Here is a 25802-nt window from a genome sequence, read left to right as displayed (position 1 = left end):
TGTAAGCCCTTAACATGTATAATTTTCTATTACTAAATGTATTTTTTTGGTTTTAACCACAAGCAGACTAAAGATCAGAGTGAAAATGTATTGAAAATCTTAAAATGATGTGTTAAACTTTCTTTCATGAGCAACTCTCCAGTATGGACACAGTGTCTCAGCTAGCCAGTTTTAACAGACTTCAGCTTTAATATTTTCATAGGCATGAGGACAGAAATGTTTCAGATGTTCAGTTTTTCAAAGGAGAACTAAATGAGAGTAAGAGTCTGAGAGCAATCACTTATCTCCCACAAATCAACATGTTTTATTTCAGTTTCCCACCACTTCAACCTTCTACAATAACTATCTGAGCGGTGTAGCAACAAAGATCGGGTCAATAATAGCACTTAAAAACAGAGCAAACTTAACTTGGCTGTTCATTTTTGTTACAAGTCAAAATTCAATTTAGCTTCACCCCAAGGGAAGAAAAAACAAGTTTTATCCCAAGATCACAAACATCAAAACGAGCTCTAATCACTTTTGCCGGTCAGGCCCCGTTTCCGGGTTCTGCTCACGTAACAGCGAGGCTTTTCTGTTCACCAACTACACATGTTCTCTTACAGCAGGACTAATGGAACGATAGAAACGTCTGAGGTTCAACTGTGCTGTTTGCAGAAGCGGGACGTAAAGAGGAGCGGTGGGGTCAGCGGGTCGGCTGCAGGGTGAGCTTGTTTGTTGCAGGTGTGTTTTCATGACTTCAGAACATTCTCTCGTCAGCAGACGCTGCAGGTTTGGCTGAGGTTTATTTGACCACACTGGAGGAGAGAAACAGAAGAGGTGAGGTGTCTGACGTGTCTAACGCTGAAAGGCTCCTATTCAGAGGTGGGTAGTAACGAGTTACATTTACTCCGTTACATTTACTTGAGTACGTTTTGGGAAATGTTGTACTTTTAGGAGTAGTTTTGAATCACTATACTTTTTACTTTTACTTGAGTAGATTTGTGAAGAAGAAACTGTTACTCTTACTCCGCTACATTAGGCTACGTTGAGCTGTTACTTTTCTTTTATCCCTTTTATCCGCGTACGCATCAATCTCATGACATCACTGAGTGATTCTTTGGGAAAAATGTTTGTTTTTGCATGTTTTGTCACATTTACACAGACTCAAACACACACAGAGTTTCTATGAGTTCATGGGCTTGTTCTAGTTCTGCCTGGTTAAAAAAGAAAAGTACAAAGGCTTGAAATGTTGTGCTACTTGTGCTTAATTAATTTTTTTATTCTGTTATTATTTATTAAAGTACTTGAATTTACTTTAAGATTAATTTAATTTAATTTAGCTATTTTAAATTTTCTATTTATTTTATTGATTTAATTTGCCTGAAGATGATTATTTTGTACTTTTGTCTGTTTGATTGGTTGTGTTAAAAAAATAAATCAGACGTTACTCAACAGTTACTCAGTACTTGAGTAGTTTTTTCACCAAGTACTTTTTTTTACTTTTACTCAAGTAATTATTTGGATGACTACTTTTTACTTCTACTTGAGTCATATTATTCTGAAGTAACAGTACTTTTACTGGAGTACAATGTTTGGCTACTCTACCCACCTCTGCTCGTATTTGCATGGAGGAGACACTTACACGGTGGTCTCCTTGTAGCGGTCCAGGGCCTCCTGAGCCACCACCTCGGAGAACTTGGGGTCGCTCCAGGGGATGTCGCCCGGCACCGTGAAGTTCATGGCTGGAGAATCGAAGAGCTGCACCGACACTTTGGTGTCTGCGGGCTCCTTCTCGTCGTCTGGTTTCTTCTCAATGTCTTTGCCCAGCACCTGCAGCGCAAAGAGGAGGGAAAAAAACAAAACAAAGCCGCATTGGAGACGGCATGGAAAAGGTGAAGAAGCAGACACTGAGGGCAGAAATATGTGCCACTAGAAACTGAATTTGAATAATTTATATTTGAATTTGAATTGTCCAACTTGAATAATTGCATTAAAAAACTGAATCTGAATCACATACCGTATTTTCCGGACTATAAGCCGCACCTGCATATAAGCCGCATCCGCTCTATTTACTACATGTACAGAACGATTTTGAAGTGTAAATGATGTACATGTTTGTACCTAAATAGATCCTTTCCTAACGGTGTCTTTTAACACAGCAGCAACTTTGCTTCTACCTACTTCTATCTGCTAAAGAAGAAGTAGCGTTTTATTTTGTCTTAGTTTTGATTCTAATTCTGTTAGAGCGCCCCGAGCGGTGGAAGAAAAATCCACAGAATAGCCGCACCTTTGTATAAGCCGCATGGTTGAAAACCTATGAAAAAAGTAGGGGCTTATAGTCCAGAAAATACTGTAATTTGAATTTTTATTGTTTAATTTGAATCATTGCATTGAAAAACTGAATCTGAATAGCATAATTTGAAATTGAATTTATTAGTTTGGAACTGAATTTCTATAAACTTGAAACTGAATTTCACGTTATGAAATTGAATTCAATTGTTCTGAAACTGTATTTGATCCTCACTGAAAATTCAACTCTCTTTATACTTTCACATTCAGTGAAATGACCAATGGGAGCTAGATATTTGGAAACCTATTGTGTTTTCTCCTTTCTCCATACAGACAGTGAGGGCTCGCCGGACCGACGTACCGCCTGCACGCGGAAGATGCCGTCCTTGGTGTTGTTTGCCAGAGATGACACCCATCCGAACTGCCTGTTGAACATGTCCAGGATGGAGGAAGTGTTGAACATCTCCTCCTCGAACCTCTGCAGGAGGGAGTTGTAGCGTTCGGTGAAGCGCTCGGCCATGGCCAGAGCCTCCTCCAGGTCCTCCTTCAGCGGGCCCTCCAGGGGCTTCTTCCCAGAGCAGTCTGTGGAAGCATCCGTGTTCAAACGAGGCTTGAAAACTCACTACATCAAAGTGGCCGTTACATTCAGAAGTCCCATCAAGCCTAATTTACTATCAAGTCCTTGATAGTAAATTAAGAGCTGCTTCCACTGGACGAGGAACAGTTTCAGTTATTTATAAATGACTAAGTTCATCTCTGCCTGACAGCACGACTTCCACCAAGTCACAATGGGAACGGGACATTGGTTCATCTCTCACTGCAGATCAGTGGAATCTAATATTAAAGCAGTCAATATCTATTTGCAGTTGTGTGAGATTTAAAATTATACATAGAGCTTATATCACGCCACATAAGTTAAAAAAAATGGACCCAAATGTCTCTGAACTGGGCATGGTTGTGGTGAGCTTGGTGCATTTATGCATTTACTATGGTTCTGCCCAGGGGTGCAACAATTCTGGTCTGAAGTAATTGACATTTTAAAAGCTATTTTGAATATTCATATTCCTCAATGTCCTGTTGTATGTTTATTGGGGAGTGCAGTGGAAAATATACATGTAGAAATTATGCAACGTATCATTGCTCTAGCTTTTCTGTCTGTGAAGACGACAATACTTATGAACTGGAAGATTCGCAAGCCAAACTGCTTTCATAAATACAACTGGCTGAAGGACTTTTTGGATTTATTGTCAATGGCAAAGGCAACCTCAATCCTTAAAGACTATGAAAATGACCAATTTGCCCCATGGACTGTCATTAGAGAACACTTGAGAATAATGGAATAATAGTTGGTCACATGCTTCTTATTTTATTTTACTTGTTTTTCTTTTAGAGCTGGACCTGAACTGACGCTAGAGGCACCATCATTCCTAAAGTTAATCTGTACCAACCTGTGAGAAAGTGAGCAACCCCTCCCCCCACCCCCTTGTCTTTTTTTTTTGTCATTGTAATGTTTTTCTTTCTGATTATGTGAAATGTGGTGTTAACCTTTTTTTTTTGTTTGTTTTGTCTTCATTTTGAAAAAGAAAAAAAAAGTCCCATCAAGCCACACATTATTTACCATCATCTTAAATCAAATAACAGACGCAGCTTTCTCACCAAGATGCTGGATTTCTTTACACTTCTCACACTCCTCGCGGAACTTGATGCAGCCGGCTGAGTTGCGGCGGATCTCCCTGCAGGTCATCCTGCCGTCGCCGTAGGGTTTTGTCACGATCACGTCCTCGTTGACGCTGCCGTCTGTGGTGTGGACATACGGGAGTTTTTATAAAACGGTGTTTACATGCATGTACGTTCACCACGGAACATCCTTATTTCTTATGTGTGTCAAATAAACTTAACTTACTTATTATTGGTCACATGACTGAATTTAGAGGTTTGTCTAGTGCAGATTAACAACAGTTATATATATATATATATATAAAAGGACATAAATTTGGATTCTTTCTCCTCTAGTGTCGACAACGTCTTGGACTTTGCAGATTTAACCACCCCTGAACAGCTGGTTTCACATTACAATACAGGACTCCATGATATTCTCGACTCTCTCGCTCCACTAAAAACCAGATCTGTTTCTTTCAGCCTTTCTGCTCCCTGGTTTACGCCTGACCTTCGGCTCATGAAAGCCAAAGGCAGGCAGCTCGAGCGGCTTCGCCGTAAAACTGGTCTGTCTGTTCACAGAGAAATGTACAAAGATCACCTTATGCATTACCGGGACTGTATTGCTAAAACCAAATCAAACTACTACTCCAGCATAATCTGTTCAAACGCAGGCAACACCAAGTCACTGTTTTCATTGCTCAACAATATCACCCGTTCCCCAGTCTCTATACCACCCCATCTCTACTCAACTGCCTTCTGTAACTCTCTACGGTCTTTATTCAACACCAAAATCCTGCAAATCCATCAGGACCTTGGTTACCTCCCTCAGCGTCATTCCCATCTCCACCAGCCCACCCACCCCTTCTCCTCCTTTGAGCTCCCCACCCTCTCGGAGATCTCTGACCTCATACACAGGTCCAAGCCCACCACATGTCAACTGGACCCCCTCCCGACAGTCCTGGTTAAATCCTGCCTCCCCTCTTTGGTCCCCCTCATTTCTGCCATCATCCACTCCTCTCTCACCACTGGAACTGTTCCTTCATCATTCAAAACTGCTGCGATAACCCCAATTCTGAAAAAAAAAACCTGGTGCAGATCCTACCAACTTCAATAATTTCCGTCCTATCTCAAACCTGCCCTTCATCTCCAAGATCCTCGAGAAAATAGTCTCTACAGAACTCCAGCACCATTTATCACTTAACAACTTGTATGAACAATTCCAGTCTGGCTTCCGCCCCCTCCATAGCACCAAAACTGCACTTGTAAAAATAACCAATGACCTCCTCATGGCAGCTGATTCTGGTTTACTCACTATCCTCATCCTCCTTGACCTGAGTGCGACACCATCAGCCACCCCACCCTCCTCAATAGACTTTGCGCCATCGGCATCCCCCACACTCCTCTAAACTGGTTCAGTTCCTACCTCACAGGCTGCACTCAGTTCATTCAAATTAAATCTTTCACATCCCAGCCTTCCCCTGTCACTTCAGGTGTGCCCCAGGGCTCTGTCCTGGGGCCCCTCCTTTTCATCACCCATCTTCTCCCCCTCGGCAACATCTTCCGTAAGTACCACATCAGCTTTCACTGCTACGCGGATGACACCCAGCTCTACCTCTCCAGTAAGCCCACCTCCACCCTCCCACCTTCGTCCCTCGCTGACTGCCTAACAGATATCAAATCCTGGTTCTCTTCCAACTTCCTCAAATTAAACAGTGACAAAACCGAGGTCCTCCTCATTGGTTCTTATTTCCACCTGCGCAACATCAACCGCCTCCGCCCCTCCCTCACCCCCCATACCACTTCAATTCTCGTGCATAGCCTCGTCACTTCTCGCCTTGATTACTGTAACTCTCTCCTCTCCGGTGTCATTCACAAACTCCTCCACAAACTCCAGTTAGTCCAGAATTCAGCTGCCCGCATCATCTCAAGGACCCCATCCATCAACCACATCACCCCTGTCCTACAACAGCTCCACTGGCTCCCAATAAAACACAGAATTGACTTCAAAATCCTCCTCCTAACATTCAAGTCAATCCACAACCGTGCCCCTCCCTACCTGTCGGACCTTCTCCACGTCGCCACGCCCTCACTCACCCTCAGATCCTCCTCCTCCATCCACCTGACTGTTCCACCTGCCCGTCTTACCACCATGGGGAGCAGAGCATTCAGCCGCTCTGCTCCCCGTCTCTGGAACAGCCTACCACCGGATATAGTATTGTTACCCATTATTAGAGGATACAGGTGTAATATGATATTTATATGTTCTTCATAAAAAGGTCACTAAGTAAGTGTAAGTAATACCACTTCTGGCCATATGGGGGTAGCATATCACATGACACTTCATGGCCGCGTCTCGGTTCTGAATACACTATTTAAATTTGAACTAGTGTTCATACTTGGTGAACAGAGAGCATACTTCAGAGAATGGGAGGATACGGTTCGGTCCTTTTGCAGTTGGAACAGCAGTGAAGTTGATGACATCACAGTTCAGCCGGCAGACTAGCACATATACAAACACACTTCCAGTTCAACTGAAGATAAAATAAGAAATCTGAAAATTACTTCAATTCAAAATTAGTTTTATAATGTAATAGGGTTGTAAAGTTTCATGGAGGCGAAAAGAAAAATGTTCAAATAGGCTCTATCTTGATTACCGGTACTTAACCACAAATCGGAAGCTTTAGGCTTTAAAGAACAACTTAAAACTACATTTTCTTTAAACACAATCAGAGCTATAAGTATTTTATCGCTTTCTCTCCTGGTAATACTTCTGCTTGTTGATGTGAAATGCATGCTGGGATAGACACAAACGTCCACTGGATGCAATAACACACCTGGGGATTTGACATCCTTAGATGCAGACTTGGTATAGGAAAAGTACTTTAGCTGGGAGTGATGACATTCTCCAAGAAAACAAGTAGACTTATTGAGACTTATTGTCATTGGCTCTTTTATCCACACAGCAGATCTAAATGCCCTCATGTGGTCAGCAGTGGTATTACTACATACAGTGGCTTTAATATGTCCAACAGCTGGGCGACCAGACTGCAAAAAAACCTTGTGACTGATGTGATCCGGAGAGAACCTGTTGTACTAACAACTTATAGTAGTATTTGCAAAGAGATTAAAAATATCTGTAACTTAAAGGGGACCTATTATGGCATCTAATACCTATTTTAAACAGGGCTTGAATGTCTTAAAAACAAGCTTTTGATTGTTTTTGCTAAATAAATTAGAAATTCAGTCTCTGAGCCATGTCTTTATCTTCCCATTCTCTAACCTCATTATCTATACGGGATTCTGAGTGGGCGGGGCTATGATAATGAGGCTCTGTGCTGATTGGCTGCCTGAATGACGTGATACACCGCTACGAAAAAATGGCGGAAGCTCCGGCCGGCGGAGTTAGATGTGGGCGTGGTTTCAAGCATCGCTCCCGTCGTTACGTAACGACGGGAGCATAATCTGAACGGCTCGTAGATCCACATCACACTGGACGGCTCATCCGGGCGGCTGTACAGACAATGCAGAATTTAGTTGCTTTCCTCCTTCTCTGAGTTGGCAGGCTGAGGGGAGACCACTTTATATATGTTAAAGCAAGAGAAAACATGTTTTTCATAATAGGTCCCCTTTAAATCCCAAAGATAAAAATATCTGAAAATCACAATTGATTAAAACAATAACTTAAACCTGATTATAAAGAACGAGTTATTATCATGAATTATTAAATCAATCAACAATGCAGCAACAAGTTACAACTTCATAACATTTGGATTTCTAGAAGGTTTTTATGTAAAGTCTACTTTTAAAGCACTTTTTAAAATAAATTATGTACCAATTAAAATAATAGAGTAAAAACAAAATATCAGTTTTGATTGAAATGTTAGGCTGGATAATGTCATCAAACATCCAACTACCTGCTGACAGGCATCTAAACTATTCCAGCGTCTGCAGTGGGGCTTTGAGGAAAAGAAAGTCCTGCAAGGTGTGAAGACGATCTGTTAAACTAAAAAGGTCTCCTCAGCTTTTTGCATCGTCTGCCTTCTTTGTGAACAACGAGTAATGACCAATGAACAGCTGAACCTAAAACGTACCCTCGTTGGGAGTGATGTCGCCCAGGTCCATCACGGGGTCCGTGGAGCCGAACAAGTTCCTGCTCATCCCCATCATGGGGGAGAACAAGCTCTGGAAGTTGTGGAACGGATCGTGGAACAGCGAGTGGAGGCTGCGGCTGCGGCGAGCGTGCGGCCCCAGGAAGTTGTTAAAGAAGAACACGGGGGGGCTGAGGTGGATGTGATCGGCCACCTGAGAAGAGACAGAAGCAGCTGAAGTGGTCCCGTAGAGCAGTGGTCTCCAACCCCCGGGCCGCGGCCCGGTACCGGGCCCTGGGTCATTTGGTACCGGGCCGCACAGAAAGAAAAAATAATTTCTGTAGCATCCCTGAATGATGATGGTTGACTCTCAAACTGATGGTTCACAATGTTTTTATTCCTTGGATGTACAATAAATACACTGCAAACACACCGTAAGAGCTATAAAGGAATAAAATAAAATAGAGTTAGTCTTTCTACATTCATATAAGTTTCATTTAACTTAAATACAGACTGACACAGCTGCTCGCTCACTCGGTAATAACAGCTACCGTTAACTACAATACATGAGAAACCATGGCAACCAAACTCAAGCTGGACATAAATACGGCATAAAATTTGCAAAGAAAACAAATCCTCATCAGCAGGTGCTTTTTGTGTCAGTTAGGCTACACTTTAGCATTCCTGACACTAGTTTAGTCTTTCAGACACACTTTCTACTGCCGTTAAACTTTTACCATTAAAGTCCGAAGCGCCGGATTTTTACAAGGTCTCGGTGAGACGCCTTCAAAATAAAAGCACTAATATAACAAATAAAAGCCTGGCTTTAAATAACGTTAATGAGAAAACAAACATAAAAACACATTTATAGAAATACTCATATTAAAAGGTAATTTACAATTTCCATTATTTTATTCAAAATGATGTATTATTATTATTATTATTATTATTATTATTATTATTATTATTATTATTATTATTATAAAGAAAATACCACAGTTTTTAATGCCGAGTACCTTCTTTAGTACCTTCATGCTATCGGAGAAAATGCTGTCAACGCCGTCGGCCATCTCTGTATATCTCTCTTCCAGGTTCTTGAACTCTCGGTTCTGCCGCTGCCCCTCCTCCTCCAGAGTGTCGATCCTCTCCCCGTTGATCCAGATGGAGAAGGGAGATGTTCTGTTCAACACGTCCTCAAGCTGGAGATCAAATGAGAACGTGCATTTCCTTGTAAAATTTCCGACAAGGGAGGAGTTTTCCAGTGTAAATCATTGGTGCTGTGTGTGTTTTGCTGGAACAATGGAGTGACCAGTGAAACCAGCTCCATTGAATCAGTAGCGGCTGCATCTCGTTCTGCGTCTGACCTGACGTCCCACCAGCCCAGATCCGCTGCTGCAGGTCCGGGAGTAGTATTTGACGCAGGTGTTCTTCAGGCAGGGCTTACACTCCTCCCACAGAGCCGTCATGGTGTCGTTGCAAACCTCCTCCTCCTTGGCCAGCTTGGCCTCCATCTCCTGGGCTGCGCGCACCGCGTCCTTCATCACAACACAACAGTCGTATCTTTATCTTTTGACATCATAACATTTGTAGTAATGCTTCTGTCTGACGTGTCGCTACCTCTTTCTGCAGCTTGGTTTTCTCCAGGGCGTTCACAAACTTCTTGTGGTCTTCGGAGGATTTCTGCATCACACTCTTCATCTCCTTCACTCCATTAATGGCGTTCTCAATCTGTTTATCCAGATACTTCTCTCCCTGGAGGGAGATATCTGCGTATCACAGACACGGAGAGGGTCTTATTAATCTGTATAATGTGCGTTGTGAGCTTGAAGGCTGATACTTTTGCTTGTTATTACCCTTTTAATAGGTGGAATTCAAATGATCTCAGTTCACTTCCATTAATAATGATCCCCAAAGGGAAATGACCCAGAATGAGATTTTTGCCATCTAGAACAAATCAAACCTCATAAATGTCACAGCTGTTTGAAAAAACTATATGTTGTAGAGTTTTACACTGTGATACTTACCATGTAAACTCAAAAATATCTTAAACATGCCTTTTATTACAGATGCGCATCAAAATGAAGAAGGGAAGAGCATTGAGTGTTAAAAATGCCAAATGAGTCAAAGGAGGAGAAATGTGCAACCAAAACAAATTTGATCACATTTTATTATACTAAGCATTTCATTGATGCTCTACTGCCTGAAGCTGAGTATATAAATGCCACGCAAGCTAAAACAAGAAAGTTATCTGAGCCGTAACATATCTGTTTACAGGTTAATCAATTTTTTATATATTATTATTTTTATCAGAGGGGATTGTATAAATCATGTTGTCAGTGTAAAGTCTTTTGTATTCTTGAGAGAACAATGCAGACCTTTTTATTTTTTAAATAGTTCAATAAACTCACTTATTATCCGCTAAGAATTTTTCATAAAAACTTTAACAAACACGATCAATTTACCAATACCACTGATCTCAGTTGATAATGTTAATCCCGTCTTCCTGCCATCACACTGCACGGCAGAAAGAAATGAGTCAGTTATCAAAACAATATTCATGTCAGGATTGTGCAGGAACTTTCTCTTCTTAGATGTTTTTAATACATTAATTCTGTTCTAAAATAAACTGATATTAAACAAAAAAACATATAAAACTAAGATCGTCAGGTTTGAAATTACTCTATTAAAGTTCACAGAGTGTATTTAAAAGATATATGATCCTTGTCTGAAATGAAGTTAATAAACCGAATAACAATTATCACCCATAAGTCCAGGCTTAAAGAAAGGTAATTTTTTGAGGAAGTATACTCCCATGAAGGGCAAAAATGATTACATTCAAACATTGTTCCATGAGTACGCCTAGCAAAGTTCACTCCTTCAGCTGGGGGTCTGCTTGAAAATGAGTTAAAGAACCACAAGGCCTTGAATGTTAGTATTATCTATCTAAGAAGTTTAAGGTTCGCTCTCCAGCTTTACTTTGCTTTCTAGATATGGTAGCTTGTGTGGCAGTGCCTGCTTCTTCCACCTATATAGTTTAAGATATTAATATGTTTGAACTCAAAATCAAAATATTATATGTTGGATATTGTCAGCAGAAACATGTATCTCCGATCCGCCACAAAAATGTCAGAAGTATTACGTTCTTTGCTTAATAGTTGTTCATAAATCAAGGAGAGTGAAATGTCTTCAAAGGGTCGGTTTATGTGTGTGTGACATGTATGTAAGTATGTGTGTGTGTATATATATATATATATTGTATATAAACTTACCATTGAGATCTTCATTGGATGGTGGCAGGATACAGCTGGCTGAAGCCAGAAGAAGCGCCACCACAGCCAAGGATGGCTTCAGGCCCTTCCTCTTCATCATCATCATCATCATCAACATCCTCTCTGACTCTCAGATAGTCAGCAGGAAATGATGTGAAATACCTGGAGAAGAAAAAAAAGAGCAAAACATACATTTTTATTTAAACTGCGTAGCCAGAAATGGCTGTAATGACTCAGTTTCTCCACCAGAGGGTGACGTAAGTGGCTCAACAGTTTGTGCCGTGACACAGCAAATCATAAAAATAGCTGAGCTGATCAATACTGATAAATAATTCAAAAGTGATGCCAGACAGACGGATAATTATTCTTCCTCTCCAGTTTCAATCATTGACGTGAGGACGTTATGACCAAAACGACCTCAGATCAGCCCCAGTGACACGGCTCGGCTGCACCTTTCAAAAGCATTAGTAATCTGAGCAGCAGCCTCTTTCTCCATTTAGACACTTTTCCCAGATGTGCCTGCTCAGCAGTTTGTTTATTCAACAATGACACAGTTTGACTTCAGATTTTTTCCCAATTTTTCTCACTCACACAGTATACAACAGTTAATAAAGTTCTGACGGGTTGCTGGCCTGGAGCAATCAAGTGTGTGTTTACACAATGCAAAGGAGGAAAGACATCAGCAAAGATTTTAGAGATCCTATTGTTGCTGCTCATGTATCTGAGAAGAAAAGTTTCAAAGCTATTTGGACGAGCTAAGACACTTGCCAGTCTTCTCATTAATTGACATCCCAGAGTGTACATCAAAACTAATACTTATAAGCTAAATTTCTGACCTTGAGGGCCTCAGTTTGTATGTAAACTGTTAACGTTCATCAAAGTAAAATGAAAAAGACAGAAAGGGTGTGGCTGCAAGGTGAAAGCCCAAATAAGAGATCATCCACCAGGACGATCTCGCGATGACCCAACATCCAGCCCATTTCAACCTGACTGAAATGTTGCTTTAGCAGGACCTTAGGAGGGATGTGCATTCAAATATTCTGTATAACGTAATATATAATAGATTTACAGGGATGAATATATAATGAAGAACAAGTTAATCAAACTCAATGTGGTTTAGTTTCTGTCTGAACTAATCTGACATGCCAGAAGTGTTGAAACAGAATAAAAGTGAATGAATTATTGAAAACCAGATTGTTTGAGAAGCAGCTGTTGGGATGAGTTTGGAAAAGCTCGGGAAAAGCGCTTGACCCAGATCAGAGAGCAGGGAACTGCACTTTCACTGGGCTGCAGATCCGCCGTGGGGAAGCAACAAAAAGCACTTTAGACACATCACTCTGGGCGTTTTCCCCCCGCTGGCTTTGTAAATGTATTTTAGTTTATTTTATAAACATGCTGTCACACTGAATCTTGTGGGCGGCATTATCTCCTTTCCTTTAGTAACAGATGGTGCTCTGTTGATGATGATGCTGAGGAAGATGGAAAAGGAAGAACTTAAGTCTGTCTCTTTAGTTTTAACAGAATTCAACCCTTAACCTTACCGCCACTTCCATCCTAATTACCTAGGAACTGTCGGTACAAACCCCAAAACTCTTGCAAATGTCAGGTGGAAGATGGATGAAAACATCCTTTCAGCTGAAAAACATCAAAAAGTCCTCTAGACCTTAACTTTCTTTATTGATGAAAAAGCAGCACCAACCTTCACCCCCTCAGCTGCTCCTGACTCTGATAAAGTAGATTTCTCATGATTAGTATCTCCCAGTTCTCATGAGAATCCAACTACCTGCCAAGGTTACGGACATTAAACAAAACCTCAAATTTGGTCTAGACCAAATAAAACAAAAGAACTGGTGTTAAAGAAGTTATTTTCTCAGGTACTCCGGCTCAACAATTACAAAAAAAAACATAAGTACACGTTCATTATCTTGCCATTTAACCAAGTTCTTCAAATCTACATGCAGCACAAAGTAATTTGTCGTTTTCAGGGTTTCATCGGTATGAAGCCTGAGGAAAGTGGGTCTCTGGTAACTAAGTCACGTCTGCAGGGATGTTTGCTCAGTCCCCAGCTCGCCCACATTCACATCCCGTTTCTGTGGAAACGAGAACAGTATGCACAGTATGCCGTTACTGCTGGATCTGGTTTAAATCTTCCACTCAATACCAAATTATTCAGCATGGTTACATAAATTTGTTGTCTTAAGTTTTGTCTCCTTTTCAGCGTCACTCACAGATGCTTCCTGATGTTTACGCTGAGACAGTTCAATGGCAGTACTTTCTATTTTAGAAAGCAACACTTCCAGTCAGTTGGGAATACTTCAAATGCTTTGTCAGTCTTTATTTTTTTTTAAATCCCTTTGTCAGACTTCAAACTACATAAAACCTCAATCGTGCTTATGCACTATTTCTAATCTGCAGTAACTGTTCCAACCCACCTGGGAGGGACGGATGCTCCACTTTTTCCTGTCTGTTTGAGCGTTCAAGTGTCCGTATTAAGTTTAACACAAAAGCTGCAGCAAACGCAGTGAGTTGGTTTATTCACCTCTTTTAGAGCCAGCATGCAACACACCTGAAGCTTTTTAAACTGACTGACTGTGCCCAGTTGTGTATTAATAATAATAATAATAAAATGTAGGTGAGGTGAAAGAATAAGCAGTGCTGCAGAGGGCAGAAGAATGAGTTCTCAGGGACGAGGAGAGATGAGGACGAAGCCGCAGCAGCAGCAGTGCCGTCGGCGAGACCAGTTACACAACTGGAATCCAAAACTCCTCCGCTCCAGATGTTGCTCATGACGCCTTCCAAAAAGGTCGACTTTAAAACCTGAAATGCCAACCAGTGTTTATGACGCCACAATCTGGTCACCACACATCCTTCCTTCACAACTGTCGTCATGGGAACCACACTAAAGCTTAATTACCTTACACCCCATTTAATAACGTGGTTTCTATATTTGGGGCTGACGCAGTTGGTTGATAATTCATCATTCATCAGAAACGAATTTGCTTCAGTTCCTGGTTATTTAAAAATTGAGTGTTATTTTATTTCCCTTATCAGATCTTAAACATCACATACAATTTCTTGCCTTATATTACTGAACATGTTTTAATTTAGACTAGCGGGATAACACATTTGAGGAGCTCAATTCAATTACATCGTCACATATTTGTATTTTTCATTCATGCTTTTTTCCCCCGTACAGATACTGTTGCACAAACATCTCTGCAACAGATTTAAAGCCTCGTCTTTGCAGTTGTGTATAATCAATGCCTATTTTTAATGTAATTTCTCTCATTTAACATTACATCTTGTATATATTTATGTTTAATATTTGATCTTTCTTTTGTTGATCAGTCGTTCAGCTTTATGTTTTCATGTTTCCTAGCTACTGCAACATGCAAATGGTCTAATTGCATCTGTCTTGCAGAGCTGATTAATTCAATTATGAAATTATCTCATAATCAGCCCACATAAATTACCTTTGAAGGTGATTCATTCTGTTACTATGGCAATTTTCACTGTTGTTCATCTCAAAACAAACAAAAAACAAACCAAACAAATGTCATTCTTAGTGGAAGGAAAAAAAATAAAAAGCTCAACTAATCTGGATTATTTGTGCTCCATTCCCTGCAAATGGGACACAGGCATGTGTGGCCTCATTTCCACCTTATTTTGAGCCTTCGGGGATTTCTGCAGACGTAGGATGTGCTTTTTTAATGTATTCATCAAAACGAGGATGGGTACCCAACACGTAAATCTAAATATTGTTTGTGAGGTAAGGAAGCAATTGCACATTGTAATTCAGATGAGAGCAGGATAACCTGCATTCATCCTCAAATTCTGCACACACTATCATTTCAAAAGCAAAAAAACTGAATCATGAACTTCATCATCTACTTGCATTCCTGTCCTGAGGGTGGGAATTGCTGCTGTTTAAAAAGTATAACGTATAATTTAGACTGTCCAACAACAGAATGATGTCATGTAGCCTAATCCACTTGTTTTGATCCAGTGATGGATGCCCCACCCACATATAAGCAATATAAACAGCAATCAGCAATGAAGTCAGCATTTTTGCATATCAGAAAACAAGTGCATGCCATAAAATTAACAAGGGACCTGAGAACAACAAATATTATTTTGACAGTCTGTCATCTTATTAGCTATACTTAACAAAGCATCCAGTGTGCTGCACTGTTCTATTCTAATGCATGACAATAAAGCAGAATAGGAGCGTTTCTGCTGATGGGCATCATCACTGAGCAGCAGACACTCACCTCAGTTATCTCCAGACGGGCTGACTCTGCGCCAGAGCGCCCCTGCTGCCACTATTTATACTCCAGGAGGACGGGAACGCGTTACACACGTGATCCAGTGAGCAGACACGCAGCTGCCGCAGCTTCAGCAGCGCAGTATTACACAGCGGGCTTCCTGTCTGGAGTTTCAAAATAAAATCTAATAAAAAGCTGGACTGTCTTGGGAATATAGTACAGTTAACCTGTCTGTTTATTACGGAAAAGTATTAGGGCCATGCAGGACAAAAAATATTTGAGAGGGGAAGTTTTTTTTTTATTGTGCACTTCGAGAAAAAAGTCGAAATGTCGAGAAAAAAGTCGAAATGTTGAGATTAATGTTGAAATACAGTTTTGAGAAAAAAGTCGAAATGTCGAGATTAATGTTGAAATACAGTTTCGAGAAAAAAGTTTTTCTTTTTTTCTTGAAATTTTTTTTTTTTTTTTTTTTTTTTTTAAATTTATTAATGACCACACAGCCAGGCTGGTGGAATTTGTTTCTCTGCATTTAACCCATCTCTAATTAGAGATTTGTTTCTCTGCATTTAACCCATCTCTAATTAGACTAGAGAGCAGTGGGCTGCCATATAAACGGCCCCCGGGGAGCGGTTGGGGTTGAGGGCCTTGCTCAGGGGCCCAGGGTGGTTGACCTGGGTTGCATTCTGGGGGCTTGAACCTGGTCCTCCAGACTCCAGTCCACTTCTGCAACCACTAGGCTACCACTCCCCACTTTCATTAATAACTCGTGGCCACGAGTTAATATCTCGTGGCCACGAGATAATCAATGCGTGGCCACGAGTTATTAATGCATGGCTACACATTATTTTATTTTTTTTTTAAATGTCACATGTTATTTCTATGCCATGACAATACTCTTGCTCTTTAATATAAATAGACTATAATTATAATTATATATATAATTATATATATATAATATAAATTATTATAGTTATTAATGATGAATAACCATCCCACCAAGGAAGTTGCATCCACGAAGTCCAGACAGTAGGTTATAATGCCATCCACGAGTAAAATAATGTGTGGGCACGAGATACATAATGCGTGGCCACGCATTGATTAACTCGTGGCCACGAGATACATAATGCGTGGCCACGCATTATTTTATTTTTTTCAAATGTCACCAGAGGGGCTCCGTATGCCTGGCCCTAATACTCTTCCGTAGTTTATTGAGCTAGCTAAACAATGTTTTTTTTCTTCTTTTTTTTTTTACATTTTAAAGCACAAAATATGATGTAATATATAGTTTCTAAAGGCATATTTTCTTAATTCTGGAGAGAAAGAGGTAATCATTTTGACCTGTTTAGGCTTAATGACAAGTGTCTGACAGTGTGTATGATGCTAGCTTTATTTAAATAATTTACTTTAAATAAAATATTATGTATGAAAGTAGCTAGTTACTGAAGTAAGGGGAAGGCATAATATTGTATGTGTCTGGGATAGATATTTTGATATGCTAATGATATCATGAGAATAAAGTAAACAGAAATATAAAAGTAAAAGCAGGGAGGAATCTGAAAAACAACAATTATGGCACACACAATCATTTGTTTAAAAAAGACCCCTCTTTTCACTCAGGTCAAGAAGTTAATCCAATACAGTTTTCAACAGTGATCAACTCCATATATCTATAACCAATACTCCTGAAGCTACTGAAATAGAGAGAGAAAAAACACAATCTCTCTCTTTTTATTTTTTTAGAAAAACCAAAGAAAACAATACAATCAATGTTGGTATTTTAATTTTATCATTATACTTACAGCTTAGGCCATTAAAGGTAAATGGCATTTTTGTTCACTTTATAAATGTGTGTGTGTGTGTGTGTGTGTGTATGTGTGTGTGTATATATATATATATATATATATATATATATATATATATATATATATATATATATATATATATATATATATATATACATACATACATACACATACATACACTATGTCACAAATATATATGAATAGTTAAATAATTCAAATTCTAAAACAAAAAGGTAAAAAAAGAAAGAAAAGTTTAATATACTATATGGTATATATTATTCATACTATTTAAAATAAATAATATAATTGCATCTGTCTTGCAGAGCTGAATAATTTAATTATGAAATTAATTGTACTTTTTGATTTGCTTCCACGACTGAGCAACAAACTTTTATTTTGAAATATTTATCACTTTCCTGTATTGTTAGAGTTCATCTCCTCTGGCTTGATATTCATGACTCTCAAAGACTTTTCCAGAAGTTTTGTAATTTATTGGCAGCATCCAGGGCTGCTGAGAAAAGAGACAAACATCTGATTCACCCTGAGTATGACTCATCACTTCAAACCTTTTTTGTTCCAGATTATTACCAATTACTTTATAATAACACAGTTTCATGACAGTTTACAATAACACGGCTTCACTAAAACCCAATGCGTTCCGGTAAACTGAGTTTGCAGACAAACATAATTCCTAACACTGGTAACAAACACTGATATCTTTATACATCATGTAGCTAAATATGTGTAAATTCTCCACATTTGCAACACCTTTGCTAATAAAGTGGCCAGTGCATTTCAGATTAATCTCCTGCAGCACGAGCCAACATATATTTTTTTGAGATTATTTTCTGCAAAACTGACTAAATCTTGCTTCATTTGACCACTGTTATTGTATTCAAAAATAGTGCAAATATTGTTTCATTACATTCTACAGCTATATTTATCTGCAGCACCTTTGCCACAGACTTTTGATAGAAATAAATGCCAGATGTTATAAATAACACTGTTATAAATAACCCCTTCTGCAGTTGTGAGGCCCTGCTGTTTGCTTCTGAATATACTGTACTGTATATGTGCAGCAGTTTGGACACAACAGTGTCACAATTACTGCAATTCTGAAGATGTCCATTTTTTTTTAACTCATTACTGTAAGTTAAAAAAAAAACTCAGTTCAATAAGATGAGGGAATGTGGATAAAAGCTGTTGTCAGGCAGCTCAGAGGTCACTGGGAGTTTTGACTGAAAGTCTGCTTTCACCAGCTTCCTGTAAGTGTGAGGAAGCCCTTAGGAATTTACCAGAGAAGAATAAGAAACAAAGACGGGTTAAAACATACAAATGTGCTCGCAAACACGAACGTGAAGATTATTGTGATGAAGACGAAGACAAAATAGAAGAGGCACTTGTTTTACAAAGTATTATCTCTGTTTGGGTGTCCTTAAACACAAGTTCTTCAATCCAAATGAAAAACACATGAGGACTGTCATCTCAGGGGCTGGCTGTTCCAGTAAATAACACACATGCACGCACACATGCACACATGCACACATGCACACACGCACACACACACCTGAAAAGCACAAGCAGTATAATGACGTAGTCTTTGGTCTGTGTCAGCTGTAGTCATGTCTCTGCAGAACTGTATTCAGTTGTTAGAAATTGTTTGCACGATGTCCACAAGTGCATATTAGCTTTCATGAGACTGGTTCAAAATGTACTTAAGTCCATGAAGAAGACATCGTCAGACAATAATAGCACAGCATTTATCCCGGTACAGATATGCGTGATGTCCTGTGAGATACGTGACCTTGGGTTAGTGCAGATGGAAAAAAGACCTCCTGTCTGAGACAGTTCTTTATCATTATTAACATTATTGTTATATCAGAATATTTGTACTTGATAATTCACTTTCCCATGGGCTAGTATTGGCAAATTATATATATATATATATATATATATATATATATATATATATGAGAGAGAGAGTATATATATCACAGTGATCACAGTATACTATTTTTAGGGGACATTCGACGCAAGTCATGACATTGATTAATGATTCATGAGCTACATATGCATTTGAAAGGGTTAGATTGCTTTAAATAGGTTCTGTTTTGTCTTTGCTTCTGGTTTCTGAGGGTGAAGATGTGTAATGTAAGTGCATGTGTGTTAATGACATAGATAAATCATTTCTAATGAACATTCCTAATGAAACAGAAAATATGACACGTGCTGTTTTAAACCAGTGAGTAGGTGCAGGTCCAGCTTCAGGTGAAGAGGTTTAGTCCCATTAGGGAAACTGATTAAAGTAGGTTTAATGAAGCAAAGTGAAATTTCGCTTCATTACTGAGTTAAAAATAAAATTCAAGAAACATTTCAATAAGGAGAAGTTTAACATGAGAGTTAAAGGAATGTCACAGTTAGACATAAATGAACCATCATAGAGGAGCAGTGTCCAGGCAGAAGGTAGGAAATAGTACAGGCCGGTCCAGAGTTTGAGTTATCAGAGTTTACAGGTGACTCCAGCTGAGGTGTCCTAAAATATGGTGGCCGACAAGGGCCAAACGCACTGCAACGGCCTAATGCGTATTTCTCAGTTATGGAAAACGGCTTCAAGTACAGAAACGATTCAAATTCACAAACTCAAAACGAGGCACAAAAAGAGGAACGTGGTGCAAATGAAAAAACGTGCTGCAAAAAACAAAGACAAATGCAGCATCATCAAACGCTCTGCAAACAGAGAAACGATGCAAAGCACAAAACGATATAAAACAAGAAACCATCTTCAAAAGAAAAACGCTTCATAACCGGTCACTACAACCGGAAGTGCTCCAAACCTGCAGCTGACTGAATCACAGTGTTTACATCCATGGTTTAAACATACAGCGGGAACGGTAATGTGATTTTTATCTGACTATATTTATATACGATGTTTATATCACTGTACAACGCTGCACATTACGAGACATTTCTTTATTATATTTTACACCAGACGATACAATGTACAACATTGTACAGTGATATAAACATCCTATATAAATATAGTCATAATCAAATAATCAAATAATCAAATATTGATAACAGGAGAGATATACTTTGCATCTGCTGAATTTTTTTTTTTTTTTTTAAAGAAAAGTGCCTTGTGCAACAAAATTAGAGAATTTTCTTGGCTGATGTCAAATCAGGGAAAGAGAGCAAGCAACATTTTACGTGGCTCAAAAGGCCTGGGACCTTCAGCCAGGTGATGTTATGCTTTATCCCTGGATAGTTTTCTCTTTTTCGGTTTAATTAGTAACAGAAGATGATACAGAAAGATAATCCTGAAATTGACCGATGGAGAGCTGGGGGAAGCTTAAGTAATTCAGTAAAGCAGCTTTTCTTCCAAAAGAAAACACATGATAGCTCACATGCTGTAACAGAGGAAATGCTCTAAATGTTTGGTTGTATATTTGTCATTATTTTCTTTACCTCATTGTCCTGGTCATAGTGGAATTGTGATACACATTTTTCCACAATTTGAAGTCTTTGTCCATCTGTGTAAAAGGCAGGAGTGACACCAGGTGGCAGGAAATCCATACTTATGAACTTAAATATTCTCCTCTCTCCCCCTTACTCTCAACAAACAGGGGCATTAAAAAAACCCCACTTAAGTGTCTACCATTTTATGGCTTATTGTAGTTTTGTCACAAGCAAATGAAAACAATGCAATAAAATGGTCTGTTTTGTCCAAAAGGGGGAATTACCCAAAGCAAACTATTCATAAGGTGCAACACATGGTCTATTCATAAGTTTGTAACTATATTTGAGAAAATATGAAATCATACCCAATTATCATATTTCTGGGATACTTTATCTGATCAACTTCAAAGTTAGAGCAAACCCTGCCCACCCCGATCTCATTCATTTTTATGACAACTTTTTTTTTCAATCAGTGTCACCAAACTCACTAGAAATGTAGCTGTTTATGTTATCATGATTCCATTTTTCAGAAAAGTGTTGGATTTTTATAATTTTTAATTACTAATCAAGGTTTTGCTATTCACAATAATCTGAGAGTTGCAGACGGTTGTAGCATAAATGAAGTTTAGCTTAAATTATACCCCACTTGCCTGTTACTCAGTATTACTTTCTCTAATCTGGCCCAAATTTGATCTGGCATTGGACCTAAATCACACTAAAATACAAAGGTGGGAAAAAGTTTTACATTTTTATTGTTAAAATCACAAACATGTTTGATGAACCATTTTTATAAATTAGAACGCTAAAATGCAGGCAATGCCTAACAATACGTAACACATTCAAGTTTAGTAGTTTTGTTTTGTTTTGTTACATTCTTGTAAGATTACAACTAAAAGTGTCTTGTCTTTTTCATTCTTTTCCTCTTTTTTCTTTTCCCAGTTGTCTGCATGAATATAAATGGTTAATATTCCTATGGATATTGACAGTGATAGTCTTAAGTTAGCTTTTAATTCTCTATTAGAATCAATGGGCATCTCGCAAAACGTAAACAAAGCGATTCACTGTCTTAATCATACCCTCAATCTCATCCTCCCCTACAGTATAGATGTCAATGTCGCCTGTTACTTCCCTCCTATCCGACCACTATTTCATAACGTTTGAATTGAACATTGTCGACGATAAAGTGCATAATAAAAGATATTATTTTAGCAGATGTTTATCTGAAAAAGTTATTGCTAAATTTAGGGAGGCCATCGCTTCTCATCTTACTACAGTGGAACAAAGTGAAGCAGATGAGCCCAGTGAACTCAGTTCTACCTCTGCACATGTTGACTTCTTTGTCAGTAATACTGCAGATCTGCTGCACTCATCTTTAGATGCAGTTTGCTCCGTTGAGAAAATGTCTCTTAATCATAGGAGCTTAGCTCCCTGGTATAATTCTGCAAATCTGCATGCTGAAACAAAGAGTGCAAAAAATGGAAAGGAATCTGTAGATTCTTTTTAATGTGCATGTAAGGATAGTCTAATAGTATATAAAAAAAACATTCACAAAGCTAGAACAGCTTATTATTCGTAGTTGATAGGAGATAATAAAGCAAAATCCAAGTTTTCTCTTCAGCACTGTAGCCGGGCTGACAAAGAGTCACAACTCGGTTGAGCCGTGCATTCCTGCAGCTCTCAGTAGTGAAGACTTTTTGAGTTTCTTTAAAAACATCAGAATTAGAGAAGATATCAATCAGGCCCACCCTGGGCTTTGGCCGTTTCTTCAGCTTTAGCGACTTCCCTAGGCTCTGACTTGACTCTAGACTGTTTCGATCCTATAGACCTCCCTGAGCTGACCTCACTCGTCAATAGAGCTGAATCAACCCCATGTATATCAGACCCCATCCCGACTCGACTATTCAAAAATGTTTTTTCTCTTGGTATGATAATATTGGACCTAATCAACCTATCCCTAAGCTTAGGATATGTACCACAGGTTATCAAAGTTGCAGTAATTAAACCTTTACTTAAAAAACTTCTCTTGACCCAGACACCTTAGCTAATTATAGGCCAATTTCCAACCTTCCATTTGAATCTAAAATTCTGGAAAAGGCAGTTTCAAGCCAGTTATGTGACTATTTGTATAGAAATGATCTGTTTGAAGTCTTTCAGTCAGGGTTCAGAATGCATCATAGCACAGAGACAGCACTGGTTCCAGTCATGAATGACCTCCTTATGGCCTCAGATAAGGGATTAGTGTCCATACTGGTTCTACTGGACCTCAGATAAGGGATTAGTTTCCATATTGGTTCTACTGGACCTCAGATAAGGGATTATTGTCCATACTGGTTCTACTGGACCTCAGATAAGGGATTATTGTCCATACTGGTTCTACTGGACCTCAGATAAGGGGTTAGTGTCCATACTGGTTCTACTGGACCTCAGTGCTGCTTTTGACACTGTAGATCATGGCATTTTACTGCACAGGTTAGAGCATGTTGTTGGGATTAAAGGGACCGCTCTACGTTGGTTTAAATCATATCTATCTGACAGGTTCCAGTTTGTTCATGTTCATGAGGTTTCTTCAGAACAGTCAAGGGTCTGTTATGGTGTTCCGCAGGGTTCAGTGCTAGGGCCAATCTTGTTTAGTTTATACATGCAGCCCTTGGGAAGTAGAATCCACAATCACGGCATACACTTTCATTGTTATGCTGATGATACGCAGCTCTATTTGTCTATGAAGCCGGATGAAACAGAACCGTTGGTTAGACTTCAGGCATGTCTTAGAGACATCAAGGACTGGATGTCAGCACATTTTTTGCTTCTAAATTCTGGTAAAACAGAGGTTATTATTTTTGGTCCAAATCATTTTAGGAAGGGAGTAGATGGTGTTGTGATGGCCTCTGTGTGAAACCTTGGTGTCATTTTTGATCAGGATTTGCCGTTTGAACCGTATATTAATCAGGTTTGTAAGACAGCATTTTTCCATCTCCCTAATACCGCAAAGATCAGGAAAATCCTCTCCCAGAGTGATGCTGAAAAACTCATTCACGTGTTTGTATCTTCCTGTAATGTATTATTAGCACGATGTCCAAGTCATTCTAGGCTCCAGCTTATCCAAAATGCAGCATCGCAAATCCTGACAAGAATCAACAAGGGAGAGCATGTGTTAGCCTCCCTCCATTGAGAATCCAATTCCCGCTGCAGGGGGACACCAACATGATCCACTGAGCGATGCTCCTCTTCTTCTCTTTCCTTTCTTCAGCTCAATCCTCAGTTTTTAATTATAAGTATTTCATAACCGTCATTGTTCTCCATTGTTCTTGTTGTTTGTTGTGCTGGCCTGCCCACTGTTTTTCTCTTTTGTGCATGTTTGCAGGCCAGAGTTTCCATACCTGCATGCTGACCTGCAGTCTTACCCTCTGACCATCCCAGTGTTTACCTTCATCTGTCTATATAGATGTCTCTGTTGGATATCTGCAGACATCCTGACCTGTAGTCCCACCTCCTGACCACCTCAGTGTCTGCTGTCTACATCTGTTTATATGGTTGTCGCTGCAGTGCACCAACTAACCATGTATATTTACACATCAGCATTACATACGTCATTACGTCAGTTATTCATTTCATTTTTTTTTTTCTAGAGAATTTTTGTGCAACAACACAGTTTACAGTCGGTAACATTGTGCAACCAAGTACCATTATTACATTTCTCTGATTGAAACCAATGCTGGAGTCAGAAAAATTACAGTACCTTTCATCGACTGATAAATGGAGACTGGCTCCAAAAGCGAATCAATCTCCATTGACCCCCATGTTAAAATCTTTGATTTCCATTGCTAGATTTCATATCCATGACAACTGTATGGAGCTACTTAGTGCTTTCTTGAATTGTCTTGACTTAGGGGCATAGCTTCTTTGCTGTGAATAAAGACCCAATAGAGTTTATAGTCATTGATATTTTAAAGGGGACCTATTATGGCATCTAATACCTATTTTAAACAGGCCTTGAATGTCTTAAAAACAAGCTTTTGATTGTTTTTGCTAAATAAATTAGAAGTTCAGCCTCTGAGCCATGTCTTTATCATCTCATTCTCTAACCTCATTATCTATGCGGGATTCTGAGTGGGCGGGGCTATGATAATGAGGCTCTGTGCTGATTGGCTGGCTGAATGACGCGATACACCGCTACGGAAAAATGGCGGAAGCTCCGGCCGGTGGAGTTAGTTGTGGGCGTGGTTTCACGCATCGGAGGCCAACCGATGTAAATCACATTTTGGTTCCGTAACTTTGGGGAGCAGAATCTGAACGGCTCGTAGAAATCACATCACACTGGACGGCTCATCCGGGCGGCTGTACAGACACTGCAGAATCTGGTTGCTTTCTTCCTTCTCTGAGTTGGCAGACTGAGGGGAGACCACTTTATATATGTTAAAGCAAGAGAAAACGTGTTTTTCATAATAGGTCCCCTTTAAAGAGGACAACAGACTGCTGGGACTGGCTGGGGTTTGGCCTGGAAGGAGCCCAGTTTAGCAGCGTGTGCTAACTGTGTGTTGGCTTAAAACCACCGAAATTACATTTAAAACTGAAGGTTTGTTTACAAACGTCTGCTGGCAGCTCATGGATTGGCTGAAGAAGCAAGGAGGCATCTTAGAGCCATGGGTGTGACTACCTACTGCAGGTAATACAATAGCTACTTCCAAGTACTTCACACAACCCAACTTTAAAATTAAAACACAAAAAACATGCATTAAATCTAAATGTATTCATCATCTATCAAAAATTTGCTGCTTCTATTTCTGTAGAGCTCTACACATTCCAATACACTTTGGATAGATTTTGATGCAACAGAGCAAATTTTTATGTCAGTAAAGGATAAGATTCTTGAAGCATCTTGTGGTACATGTTCTTTGCCCTGATGTATGACTTCCTTGAAGTCTTTTAAACAAAGTTCTCTCTTTACTCACAATGTGGAAACTCACAAAAAAGTTACTCATCACATTCTGATAGAAG

General features: G+C 39.3%; 1 protein-coding gene across 2 annotated transcripts; it reads right to left on the bottom strand.

Moving 5' to 3' along the window:
- Window positions 1-172: 172 nt before the first annotated feature.
- Window positions 173-15659, bottom strand: clu (clusterin). Of its 2 annotated transcripts, none has more exons than XM_061706895.1 (10): window positions 15556-15659; window positions 11285-11446; window positions 9633-9781; window positions 9380-9550; window positions 9032-9214; window positions 8019-8229; window positions 3925-4065; window positions 2630-2850; window positions 1622-1809; window positions 173-794 (listed from the first exon to the last, which is right to left on the bottom strand). In XM_061706895.1, exons 2-10 carry the CDS (start codon window positions 11400-11402, stop codon window positions 782-784), a joined length of 1395 nt encoding a protein of 464 aa, XP_061562879.1. In that variant the 5' UTR covers window positions 11403-11446; window positions 15556-15659; the 3' UTR covers window positions 173-781. The 2 variants fall into 2 exon arrangements, with proteins under 2 accessions (XP_061562879.1, XP_061562880.1); XM_061706896.1 differs by having other exon boundaries at window positions 9044-9214.
- Between the last annotated feature and the right edge of the window lie 10143 nt (window positions 15660-25802).

This window comes from Cololabis saira, chromosome 18, assembly GCF_033807715.1.
Source record: "Cololabis saira isolate AMF1-May2022 chromosome 18, fColSai1.1, whole genome shotgun sequence".
Taxonomy (NCBI): domain Eukaryota; kingdom Metazoa; phylum Chordata; class Actinopteri; order Beloniformes; family Belonidae; genus Cololabis; species Cololabis saira.
This window is presented reverse-complemented; position numbering and strand designations above follow the sequence as displayed.